This window comes from Pseudorca crassidens, chromosome 11 (assembly GCF_039906515.1).
Source record: "Pseudorca crassidens isolate mPseCra1 chromosome 11, mPseCra1.hap1, whole genome shotgun sequence".
Taxonomy (NCBI): domain Eukaryota; kingdom Metazoa; phylum Chordata; class Mammalia; order Artiodactyla; family Delphinidae; genus Pseudorca; species Pseudorca crassidens.
In genome coordinates this window covers 2215873-2229159 of record NC_090306.1, presented here as the reverse complement: position 1 = coordinate 2229159, position 13287 = coordinate 2215873, and the positions used below count along the sequence as shown (strand labels likewise).

Here is a 13287-nt window from a genome sequence, read left to right as displayed (position 1 = left end):
GATTTAGCTGGGAGTGAAAGTGAGGGAACGGGTAGAGGATACTCTTTAAGTAGAGGCTAAGGGGTAAGTAAATGGTATGGGAGTTTGGGTAACTGAAAGCTATTTGGCATTTCTAGAACTTGTACTAAAATCAGTTTATTGTCACTTGAGTTGTCTTTATGAGCCCACAATAATAGAATGTATTAATGACCTTGGGACTTGCCCATTTTGATAGTATTTTCATTTATTCTTTAATTTCTCTTCTGGGTTATGCTGGCATAAAGGCAGATGTTCTTTTTTCTCTCCTGGATTCAGTAGCAGAGAGTAACTGCTAGGAATCTGGAATAATTGCTTGTTCATTTTCTTGACTCTGACATCTTTTTTAGAGGAGAATAAGCTCAAAGTAGCATTCATTTAAACAATTTAATCTATCCATTTGAATTCTGGTGTGGTTGTTTCTTGCATTGCAGTATGTCTCTTGCTTGTGTTTAGATCAGTCTGAGAACTTGGTTTTGGTTTAATATTTGAGAGTTTACAGTGTGCTTTGCTGCACAGAAAATAAATCCTTGTCATCAACTGAAAGAATCAACGGAAAGAATACTAGACGAATGATCAGATGAAATGAATTACCTTAGAGGCTCTTCCTTTGTCTCAGTCTTGGAGATTCAGACTCATTAAAAAACTTTGAGCTTCTTCTAAAATGATAGAAATTAGAATACTTTCTTTTCATATTAAAGATTCATGAATCCAAATCGTAGTGATCTTATAGAATCTAGACTTCATTTGAGTATGTTGCATATATAATAAGTGCTTTTATATGTCCCATTTCTCCTTCTTGAATATTCTTAATTTAAATTTATAATAAGGTGTAGTGCTGGTGTGTGAGTGTGTATAGAGCTATTAAGTTTTACCACTTTGTACGCTCTGTTTTTGGACAAGAACTCTATCCTACACTTTTTGTGTATGTTGTATAGTATTAAAAGTATAAAAGATACTTGTTGACAGTTTATTATTTGAAAATGCTTCTCTTCACTTCAGATCAAACACAAATAAATCCAGAGTGTATAATTAACATTTTTTTAAAAATTAGGATTGCATTTAGTATTTTGGCCAGTTTGTATTTGAGATAGAATTTTTTTTGTGTTAGCTGGTAGGGAACTAATTGTTACAGAATGAGAGTAATTCTCTCTGTTATAGGGGAAAGATATAATTTTCCAGGGACTTGATTTGCATCTACTATCTAGTAGCCATTTACTTTCAAAATAATGCGTGACAATTTGTTTTTGTCAGTCTTTCATCAAAAATTTATTGAGCACTTATTATACCAAACACTGTGCCGTGCCCCTGAGTAAAAGGATGAAAGTCCCAAGTTCTAGAAAGTTTTTCTTGAAGACAGATACAAAGAAATAAATTGCAGATTGGGCTGGTAAGTGCTCTTCTTAGGGACACATACGGTACAGCACAGATCAGAACATCACAGGGCCTGAGGATCGACTTGGGTGATGTTAGTAAGAATTATTATAAACTCTTTTGCATTTTGCATTGGTAAAGTTTACTCAATGTATGTATTTACATGTTTCAGGAAAAAAATCGGTCTTAATTTAACATAATAGGATGCAGTACTGGTATTTTTTCTAATGGTTATCTTGACAAATAGTGCATTGAACTCTCTGGGATGCAGTATAATGTTTGTGATGATGACCATTTTCATGTATCCATAATATTCTTTTTCTGTAACTAAAAATAGCTCTAGACTCCAAGGTTCTGTCATTTTAGAAATCAGGATAAACTGGATCAAAGCGTTCTCTTCAGAGAAACTAATGGAAGTTTTGCCTCAGAAGAGCTTCTGATATTTGTCTAAAATATATGAAGCATTGTTGTGATCTTTTGTTGTTTTTGAGATGTACTTTTCTAAAAAAAAGATCATAAACCCTATCAGAGATTTAAGAATTTTCATTATTGTTGTTCACAACATCCTGCCATTTCATTGAGATACAGCTTGGTGTAATTTTAGCACAATCCTTGAACTAAATTTTAAGCTGTTATTTTTCCAGTCTTCCAGCTCAAGCTGAGTGTTAGAGTGAGCAGAAGTAGACTAGTGAGTGTTGGTGTACAATTTGGAATGTGAGAAGTGTGAGATCATTTTGGAGAGTGTCATGAGCAGAATTCCCAAATAGAAATTTTCCTAATATCTGACAACTGAGATCGTCCTACTAAATTCAGCATGTCTGTTTTTGGTCGATCATGGTAAATGTCTGTGATATGTGCGGATATGCTCACTTTATCTTCAGTACGAATGTGCTAGAGAAAGGGCAGGCTGGCTTATTGCCTGCTGCTTCTTTCTTCTCCCAAGGGAGTTGGCAGGAATTTTTATAAAGTGAATCTAGCTTGAATGTAGCCTAAAGAAGGGGTGCTGATTCCCATTACGACGGAGAAAATTGCTGTGTAGCTTTCTCGGCTACCAGTCAGAGCATCATTTTAATTCTATATTCTAGTAAAATGAGTGCAAGCAGAGCTGGAGAAGCAGGGCACATTAGTCGTTGTATTTTCTTTCTTCACCAAAACAGTGCTTGCCATACTAGTATCATCACAAGTGCTAAAGTGTATGTGAGACTGTTAGCTGTCGTCAACATCTGTTTCTCTTGATTTGAATGAATTTGGTGATGAGCGTCCAGAAAAGGAGGGACGGTTGTACCTAGAAATCAGTTTCACTGTTGAATTTAACTTCTGATATTTCCCTGTGGGATAAACTTGCTCAGGATTTATTTGGATTTTTTGACTTCCAAAGGTAAAGAATGAAACTGGGGGTTGATTATAGGCTTCAGAGAATTAGCATTTTGACACATCTTTTTATTAAGGATTTTGAACTCCAGCAACTGTTGAGAATCTTTGCAGCATGATGCGGGTAGTTAAATTTCTTTAAAGAATCATATTCATGAATTCAAATACCTGATAATTTTATTGTAAATTTATTTTTCGTAAGAAAAAGCCAGTGCTTTTCGAGAGTTTGAAGACTGCCATAATTGAAAGTTCACTACTTGCTAAGCATAATACCAAAACCAGAAACTATAAAAGAAGAGGTTCTTATCTTTGCACTAAAAAAATTCTCTATTTAAGTTGCCATAAACTATGTTAAAAGAAAAATGACAGATTTGGAAATATATTTGTAACATGCACAGCAGGCAAAAGGTTGTTTTCCAAATATAAAAAGATATTAAAGTGGATTAGGAGAAAGGTTAAATGTCCCCAAAACAAAATGAACAAAGAACAAGGACAGATGAGTCACAAAGGAAGGAATACAAAGCACCTGTAGATATGTGAATAGATATTCAGTCTTACTTGTAATCAAGGAAAAGCCCAAAAAAGAAAGAGAAGAAAGAAAATACCCAATTGTCAAAGGTATAGGAAAGTGCTCAGACATCATTTGGTGGAAGTTTAAATCTGTACAGACCCTTTTAGAGGTAATTTGTTGTGTGTATTAAAATCATAACTGCATACCCTCTGATCCAGGAATTTCACCTTTCAGAATTTATCTCCAGGAAAAATTTGGATAGATGTGCAGAAATATACATGTGAAGGTGCCCGTTATAATAGTGGAAAATGAGAACCAAACTAAATATTTATCAATAGTTATAAGTAAATTATTTAATATCAACACATTGGAATTCTATGGCAGGCTTATTTTTTCCCCAGTGTTTAAAATTGTTGTAAAATACAGCTTACATTCACCGTGTTAAATTTACCATCTTAACCAATTTTCAGGTGTACAGTTCATAAGGTACATTCATATTGTTTTGCAACAATCACCACCATCCATCTCCACAACTCTTTTCATCCTGTAAAACTGAATCTCTGCACCCATCAAACAATCACTCCCCGTCTCCCGTCTCCCCAGCCCCTGGCAACCACTCTTGTGCTTCCTGTCTCTGTGAGGTAGACTGCTCTAGGGACCCTCATGTAAGTGGACTCGTGTAATATTTGTCTTTTGTGACGGGCTTATTTCATTTGGCATAGTGTCCATCCATGTTGCAGCGTGTGTCAGCATTTCCTTCCTTTTTGAGGCTGAAAAATATCATTAGGCATTTTTTAAAATTTAATTTTTGAGTGGGTAGTACATACATTTAGTTCAAATTCAAGAGGAGGGTTAGGAGGAGAGAAAGATGGGAAGTGGCTGGGAAGTGACTGCAGATGTATATGGGATTTCTCTTAAGGGGTGATGGCAGTGTTCTAGAATTAGATAGTAGTGATCGATGCATGACTTTTTTTATTTTTTTGAACATTTACACATGAGTTTATTTCAATCTTTCTTTTTGCATAACTTTTAATATGCTGAAAACTGCTGACTTATACACTTTAAACCGGCAAACTTTATGGTATATGTGAATTATGTCTCAATAAAGCTATTATTAAAAAATTTTCAATGTCAGTTACACCAATTTTTTTAAAAAAATTTTTATGTGGAATAGAATAAAGTTTTCTTACATGTTGTCCCTCAGTGATTCCAGTCTGTTCCTCCCTTCCTCCCTTCTTGCCTTCCTCCGTTCCCCCGAATTAATTATTTCTTATGTAACATTACAGAAGTATTTTTATTTCTTATGATATTTTTTATTTATAGTAAATAGTAAATATTTATTGTTCCCTCCCTTTTAACCAAAGTGGTAGCAAGTTGAACACAGCCAAGCAGGCATCTCTGAAGTCTTTTCTCTTATTTTTAAAGGTAAAAATGTCTCTTTTTATTGATTACTTGCTTACTGTAGGGGATTTAGATAGTAGAAAAAAGTATGAAGAAAAATGTAAAATCTACCCATACCCAGACACTGGTAATTGTTTGCATCCTTTTAGACTTTTCTCTGCATGTATATACTTTTTTTTTTTAATTAATTTATTTTATTTTTGGCTGTGTTGGGTCTACATGTATATACTTTTTAAAAATTAGAATCGCGATCATCCTATACTTGCTATTATATATCTGCTTCTTTACACTTAATATGTTGTAACTGTAGTTTTTATCAGTAAATATAAATCTACATTTAAAAAAATTGATGCATAGTATTAAACTGGGTGGACATTTCTCATTTACTTAACTCATCACCTATTAATATCCATTTAGGTTGTTTCTAATTTTGTCACCGGTATAAACAACAGTGAGCGTCTTTGTACACTTGCCAGATCGTTTCCTTGAGATATTTACTGCTGTTTTGCAGTTTGCCAAAAGTTTTAAACAATGTATGTTTTAACATATATGCCACAAAGATTTCAATGATACTATTAGCTCTTTGAAAAGATGGTGCAGGCGTTTATATCCTCATTTTAAATATGAGGAACCTGAAACCCAGAAAGAAGGCGATGTGTTCCAAATCAGGTTGCTCTTCAGTGTGAGAGCTGGAACTAAAACTCATGTCTTCTGACTGTGGGTTAGTTTCCTTCCACTGCGGCGCACTGCCAGACCTTGAATACCTTGAATACAAAGAGTGATTTTCTATTGTTGCTTCTTCATTTCTAAAAACATGATTCTTGATGTAACTTCCTTTTAGGTTCTTTGTATAATGTTCTAGAATTTATCCATTCAGATTAAAGGTTCATATACCTTCGTTAGGGATACAGGCTAAAGATATACCGTCTGAAACATTTTACTAGCTTATCTGCACTAACATTTTCATTTAATTACTCAAATTACTCACTTATATTGTTATCTTCTGTATAAATAGCTCACACAGCCTCAGTTTTTTGTGTTTTGTTTTTAAAGCTTCAAGTTATCTTATTACCTTTGGGTACTAGCTTCAGTGGGCTGCGAGAATTGCTTTAATTCGAATGCCAGCTCTGTTACTTACTGTGTGATCTTGGGGTGAGTTATTTAAGTCTCTGCATGCATGGTGTCATCATCAATAAAATTCGAATAATAGTACATGTGTTATAGTGAGGATTAAATGAATTAACACATAAGGAGTGCAAAGCACGTTCTGGCATGCACTCATATGTTTATTATTTAATGTGCTAACTTAATTGTAAAACACTTAAAAGTCATTTTGTATTTTGACATCCTTTGTTTTTTGGTGAAATTTTTTGTATGATGTGTCCATATTCCTATAGATTTTCCCTCTCCTCACCTTCAGTTCCATGTAATACCTTCTGTTAATCTTGAACAGTGTCTTTATTTAGTCAAGCAAAGTGAGGAGCTGCCAGACTTACCTTGTTTCCCGTTGGTAATAAACACAAATTAAATTACTGACATTTTACAGATTATCTCAATCATTTTTAAAGACAGTGTAAAACAGAATAATGTGACTCCTCGTTTGCTAAATGCAGAGTTCTGAGAGCTGTGGTAGCGGCTTTCTCACTCCCCGTAATCTGCTTTGTTTCTGCTACTTGAGGAGGAAAGCTCATTTGGGTTTTCCTTTTTGTCTTTATACCAGCACATGCAAATGACAATCCAGGCTCTCCAGGATGAATTGCGGATCCAGAGGGACCTGAACCAGCTGTTTCAACAGGATAGTAACAGTAGGACTGGTGAGCCTTGTGTGACAGAGCTGACGGAGGAGAACTTTCAGAGGCTGCACACTGAGCACGAGCGGCAGGCCAAGGAGCTGTTCCTCCTTCGAAAGACTCTGGAGGAGATGGAGCTGCGGATCGAGACTCAGAAGCAAACCCTGAACGCTCGGGACGAATCCATCAAGAAGCTTCTGGAGATGTTGCAGAGCAAGGGGCTTTCTGCTAAGGCTACTGAGGAGGACCATGAGAGAACAAGGAGACTGGCAGAGGCAGAGATGCACGTCCACCACCTCGAAAGCCTTTTGGAGCAGAAGGAAAAAGAGAACGCTCTGTTGAGAGAGGTGAGTGGCCACTTTCTCAGTTGTTACGACTGTCTTTTTTTCCTAATTAGTCAGCATTTTGACCTAGATAAATTTATATGCTCTCCTGAACTAGTGCAAGGGAATTTCTTCTTTCTTACCTAAATTCGGCACTGATTTCTGTTCTGATTTGCTGTCTTGTACGAGATGACATTGGCTGGCATGTATACTGGCTTAATACCTTTCTTGGTTTTTTTTTCCCCCTCCTGATTTCTGTAGACTCATTTTGTTGCTAGAGGGGCACAGAATTTTCTTGATTTGTTTTTCATCTCTTGATTTGTTCATAGAGACACACACAACAAAACCAGAATTAGAGTAGCTAATTACTGCTCAATTTTAAAATATTAATAATTGAAAGTAAACGATTCCCTCATTTTCGGTGTGCTTATAAAGTCCTAGGCAGCAGTAGTGGATGTTTGCCCTGTGGTTTCCATGGAAACTGTTGTCTTGCTGTAAAAGATACATGATAGAAATTATTTGCTGGGCTTCCCTGGTGGCATAGTGGTTAAGAATCCGCCTGCCAATGCAGGGGACATGGGTTCGAGGCCTGGTCCAGGAAGATCCCACATGCCGCGGAGCAACTAAGCCTGTGCACCACAACTGCTGAGCCTGTGCTCTAGAGCCCCGAGCCACAGCTACTGAGCCCATGTGCCTGGAGCCCGTGCTCCGCAACAAGAGAGGCCACCACAATGAGAGGCCCGCACACCGCAATGAAGAGTAGTCCCCGCTCGCCGCAACTAGAGAAAGCCCGCATGTAGCAACGAAGACCCAATGCAGCCAAAATTAAATAAATAAAATAAAAAATATATATATATTTGCTGCCCTGGAGGCACAGCTAGAGGGAATGATACAGAGGTATGCTGTCACTTATTTTTAGAGAGGAACCTCAGACTTCAGCTGACCACTGTGACTACTGATAATTTTTCACTTTTCTATGTAATGCTTCATTTTAAGAAAGCTTAAGTGAAGAATTCATCTTACATTGAATTAAAAAAATGACAGCTCTACTTCCCTATATGAGGTCAGAGTCTTCAGATAATTTTCACATTTGGATAGGGGGAAAATAAAATCTCAGAGCTATTTTAGTGCCAGTCTGAATAATCCCTTTTTAAATGAAGTGTGAGGAAGGCAGTTAAAAGCAGCAAAGCAGCAACTTCCCCGATGGTGGAAGCGGTCTGTATCTGCTCTCTGCAATATGGTAAACAGCAACTTCCCCTGATGATGGAAGTGGTCTGTATCTGCTCTCTGCAATGTGGTAGCCACTGGCTACATGTGACTGTTGAGTAGTGGAAATGTGGTTAGTGTGACTGAGGAACTGAATTTTAAATTTTCTTTAAATATAACTAATTTAAAATTAAATTTAATTAATCAAATTTAAATTTAAGTATCTCTGTGTAGGTAGTGGCTACTGTATTAGGCAGTGCAGCGATGCATAATGTAATGTTACCCGCTTTTCTTAATAATTTGTCTTGACCATCTTTCTTTCTTTGTCAGTACATGTAGAGTTTTGTAATTTCAATTGAATTTATAACGTTCTGTTGCAGTTATTTATATTTCTTACTGAAAATTTAGACTACTGTTAATTTTTCATTATTATAAAACTGTGCTGCAGTGAATATCCCTAGCCATATATCCCTGTACATTAATTTTTTTCTTTAGCATAAATTTCCAGAAATGAATCTGCTCAGCGTGTGTACGTTTTCAAAACTCTGAATATCAGTCTTGTCTCCCAGAGTGATTGGACCAGTTTATCCTCCCAGGAGCATATACTGTATTTTTACGGTTAATCTGCAGCTATGTATGTTACAATCTTCAAACTACTGGACTGTATTGTTTTAGAAAATTTTCTATCAACAACTACTGTGTTGTAGGCACTATCCTGAGTTTCTTTCAGTTTACTTTAGAGTTTATATTTTAATAAGGTAACCTGGAGCCAGGCCATAGAACATTGTTAGAGAAGGTGTGATCATCTCAAATCAAACAGCATGCAGCAGGAAAACCCTACCAGCATCGTGATGAACTTTGAATGTTATGTTTTTACTCCTTCTGTTCTGAATATTTCAACTTCTGCCCATTTATTTTTGAGTTTTAGAGTTAATAAATAGTGAATAGTTAAGGATTATGAAAAGCCACAGTGTTATTCTGGCAGAGAACAACCAGAAATATGGTGAATTTGAACAAGTAGTAGGAAAAAAAATGAATTTAAGACTAATTTTGAAGTAACAAGCTCTACAAATATTAAGTCCCACTTCTGAACATAATGTGGAAAGAAATGTAGGCCTTGTCAGTTGTATCAATACACAATTCCAGTTGCCGTTAGTAATGTAGCGTCATCTTACAGGAAGCACAGTCCTATGGATTAAAATTGTTTAAGAGCAAGTAGAAGTGATTGCTTCAGGAACACATGTTCAGAGTGCTGGTTCCCCTTTCTTTTTCTCCTACTTGCCTTCAAGACTTAGCTCAAATTTCAGTTCTTCTGTGAATTCTTCCTTGTGCAGCTCTATACATCTAGGTAGATGAGCCAGTAATATTATAGTATACTTCCGTGTGTGTTTCTTCATTGTTCACTTAATTTTTTGCACCAAGGATGTGGAGATATATATATATATATATGAAATTATATATATATGAAATTATATATATATATATATATGTATGAAATTTTATCTTGTCAGTGTCTAACAAATGCACAGTGGGTACTCAAGAAATGCTGGTTGAATAAGTTGAAATGTAGGGAAAGAAGTTTACGCCTGGAGCTTACAGAAAGGACAGCTTTTCCAATTCTTTTTTCTCCAGTGTGACCACTGGGTACTCAAACCTAACGAAGGTTAGAAAACAAACTAAAACCCCAAACCAGTTTTGCTTATGAGTTTAGATGTAGAAGTTATAAATAAGATATTGGCAGATAAAATCAGCATTATGATAAAAGGATAATATTCTGACCCAAAGGAGTTTATTCCAGGAATCCAGAACGGCTCAATATGGCATTCACAGTTATGATTTGTAAGAGGTGAAAGGAAAAGACAACCTTGTAGTGTTTGATAGCTGTCTCAAAGACATTAGATAGAATGTTACAGACACTTTGAAAACTAAACCAAGTGAACTAAAAATAAGAATTGAGTGACACTTTTATAGCATGATTTAAATAAAACAACTCAGTAAATGTGTATTATAAACATATTTTAAACTAGTAGCCAGAATTGTGCTTACTCTGACGTACACTAAGACGCATCCATTAAAGTTAGGGAGAGGCAAAGACAGCTGTGTTCATCAGTATTTACATTATTCTGGAAGTGTTAGGCAGTGCCGTTAGATAAGGAAAACGAAATAAATAATATCAGTAACGGTAATGGAAAGGATAGGGCTAAATTTTCATTACAATGTAGATGGGAACATTAATATAAAGATTCTGCTTTCCCCCAACTCTGTGAATTTAATGTAATCCCGATAGGAATATTCTTGACACGTGCCCAAATGATGTTGCAGTTTCTTTGCAAGAAGAACAGTGCGGGGACACTTGTTTAAGCAGCTCATGATATATGTGTTTTAAACCCAGTGATATTAAAATGTGTGGTACTAGCACAGTAATAGATGGATAGATTGATGAGACGGAATAGAACCCAGAAATAATAGAGTTTTAAGCATATGATGCATGTTTGGGGATAATCGCCATCTATTTGGAAAACAGTACATAGTTACATCAAGCGAAGTTCTAGGTGAAATAAAGAGCTACTTCTTAAAAAATAACAACACTAGAAGAGAATGTAAGAAAAAGGTTTTAATACAATCTTGAGACAGGAAAGAATCTTTTATTGCCATAGCAAGAGACTTAAACAATTAAATTTGTGTATGTTAGAAAATACAGGTAACAAAAGCTAAAATGGTAATTTGGAGTAAAGCTTTGTAACATTGTGGCTCGATGTTTCGTTTCCAGAGTGACAAGGTGCTAGAGGCACTCGGCACAGCCTTTCTTTGCTCATTACTCAACAAACATCCATTGAGCTTCTAGAATGTATGTGACCTTGGGTTACACGCTGGGTATACATTTTTCATGTCAGAACACATGGTCTGTGCCCTCCTAGAACTTAAAAATCTGGTGAGAGACAATAAACTGATAATTATGAGAGGAAATAAATTAGTTGAGTCTAATTATGTTGGGAGAGGGGATAAACAGGGTAAGCATCTTTGAGGAGGTGCCCTTTAAGGGAGATCTGAAGAAAGTTGAAACAGTCTTGCTGAGCATTTGGGTAAAATCATTTCATGAAGAAGGTTAACAGTTTCAAAGGCCTGATGAGAAGTTTTCAGGAGACAGTAAGGAGACTAGAGGACAAAAGCATATTGTTTAAGGGGAAGACAGGCATGAGATGAGCGGTTAAAGAGGTAGCGAGGGCCAGAGTCACTCATTCCATTCATCAGATATTTATTGGGCACTAACCCATGTGCAGAGCACAGAAATACAGTAGCAGTGAACAAAACAAAAATCCATGCCCTCTAGGAGACAAAGCACTTGCTTCAGGATCCCTGCAGGTAATGCAACAATTTTATTCAAAGTACAAGAGAAAACTGCGCCAATGTTTAATCAAGGGAGTGATCTAGTATAGCTTTTAAAATTTACTCTGGCTGTGTTGAGAATAAATGGGGGAGGGAGAATTACGAGTGAACAAGGAAGTCTAATAAAGAACTTAACAACTGTAGGTTGGGTGAGTGGTGACTTGAAATGGCTATTGTACATTATATCACTCGTGTGTCAAGAAAGGCAGAAAGAATTGAGAGCTGGCAACACTGGGATATCCATAGGTTTTATTATTATTGGATTATTGTCCATCTTTTAAAAAAGCGGGTTTTCGTCAATTCCAAGGCTCATAGCTTTTCCCGTCTCAACAGTATGAAATTGAGTTAACAAGTCTTATCCTTGATGGCATCTTAAAATCTCTGTCATCAAGACTGCAGTCCTGCTCTATTTGTTTGCCTGTGTACTCACAAACAGTTAACAGCTGCTCATTTTAGTCAATGTTGTGAGCATTTTTGCTATTTCTCATGTTAACTTTAGCTGTTGTTCATTATGTCTTCAGTAATATTATGCTGTGAATCAGCATTGAAACAAACAGTTATTGGTATGGAGAAAGTTATAAGACAGTTCAAAATGATATATGATTAAACTTTATGGTTAAATAAGTAAAAAAGGGTCTTGCAATCAGTATAAAATAAAAATTCTGAATGATAGAAGCTTGGGTCATGGTTTATTTGGAGGCATTTCCTTCTTTTCTTTCCAGCACATTAAACAGTGGTTTGCCTTACAATCAGTGGCATCTTAGATTTGATGAAATACAGTAACATTAAAATGGCATTCATATCCAGGAACATTTGTGATTAGTTTTCCATTTTGTTTATGAACATGATTCTGTAGCTAGCAGGTAAATAATTCCCCCAAATAAAAGCCAAAGAAGAGAAACAAAAATTAAATTAAGCATTGTATTTTCTGTTTGTACTGAAATTACATTGTTACGTGACTTAGTGTTAGATTTTGTATTGTTTACTGGAGTGCCTTTCCTTTGATGGATAGAAGCGTGAAGACATCTATTGGACACATACTGAACTACAGTCAAGACGTGGTTAGTGCCTGGGGCCAGGCGTATGGAGTTTTAACAGGCTTTACAGGTGATTCTGTGATACACCAAAGTTCTCAGTCTGTTGGCAGAACATACCTGAACTGGCTATGGAATTTTTGGATCGGCTATCCATGTGCATACCAAGCATTGTCTATAGGCTGAATAAATATTTCAGTTCTATATGTGCTCCTGTTTTTTTGAAATGTAGCTCCTAGTGTGATGAATAAAATACTAATTTGTTGGGCATTCCCTAGCGGTCCAGTCGTTAGGACTCTGCGCTTCCGTTGCAGGGGCCATGGGTTCGATTCCTGGTCGGGGAACTAAGATCCGCATGATGCACAACACGGCCAAAAAAAAAAAAAAAAAGAAATTAAAATACTAATTTGTTTTAAAACATTTACACATATGTTAATTTTTGTCTCTATAATATTTCAGTCAACAAACCTTGTTTAGTACAACTGCTCTCATGATAAGATTTGCAGCAGTGTTTGAGGTTTAAAAGCCCTCTTTAACTAGGTTCTAGGCTAGGAATTCTGGCTCTAACATGTCTGAGGAATGCCTGTCTGTATCTTTGGCAGTTGTAAGGTAAAAGCAGAGGAGGTTAGAGGGAAAAAAAGAGAAATAAACATATATAGAAAAAAAATAGAAACCTTGGACAAAAGAGTAGGAAGAATTAAAAAAGAAAGAGGGTCCCTAGTTAGTTTGCCCTTTCCTAGTGATTTTGGAAAGTGTGAACAGTTGCATCGCATAACTTGATTCAGGTTATCCTTCCTCACCTTTTTTTTCGTGTGTCATTTGTACCTCATTTCCATTTTGACAGGAAGATATGTTTTCTCAGAAGCATGCCGTTA

The 13287-nt window shown here is 36.1% G+C and overlaps 1 protein-coding gene across 17 annotated transcripts in view; it reads left to right on the top strand.

Annotated features, from left to right (window-relative positions):
• Positions 1-13287, top strand: part of ERC1 (ELKS/RAB6-interacting/CAST family member 1) — a 399699-nt gene that overhangs the window by 79389 nt on the left and 307023 nt on the right. For all 17 annotated transcript variants that reach the window (XR_010947412.1, XM_067756042.1, XM_067756040.1 and 14 more), the window contains one exon: positions 6393-6809. Coding sequence is in view for 16 of the 17 variants with exons in the window: in XM_067756042.1 (XP_067612143.1) it covers positions 6393-6809 (417 nt within the window). In the remaining variant the exon portion in view is untranslated. The remainder of the gene's footprint in view (positions 1-6392; positions 6810-13287) is intronic.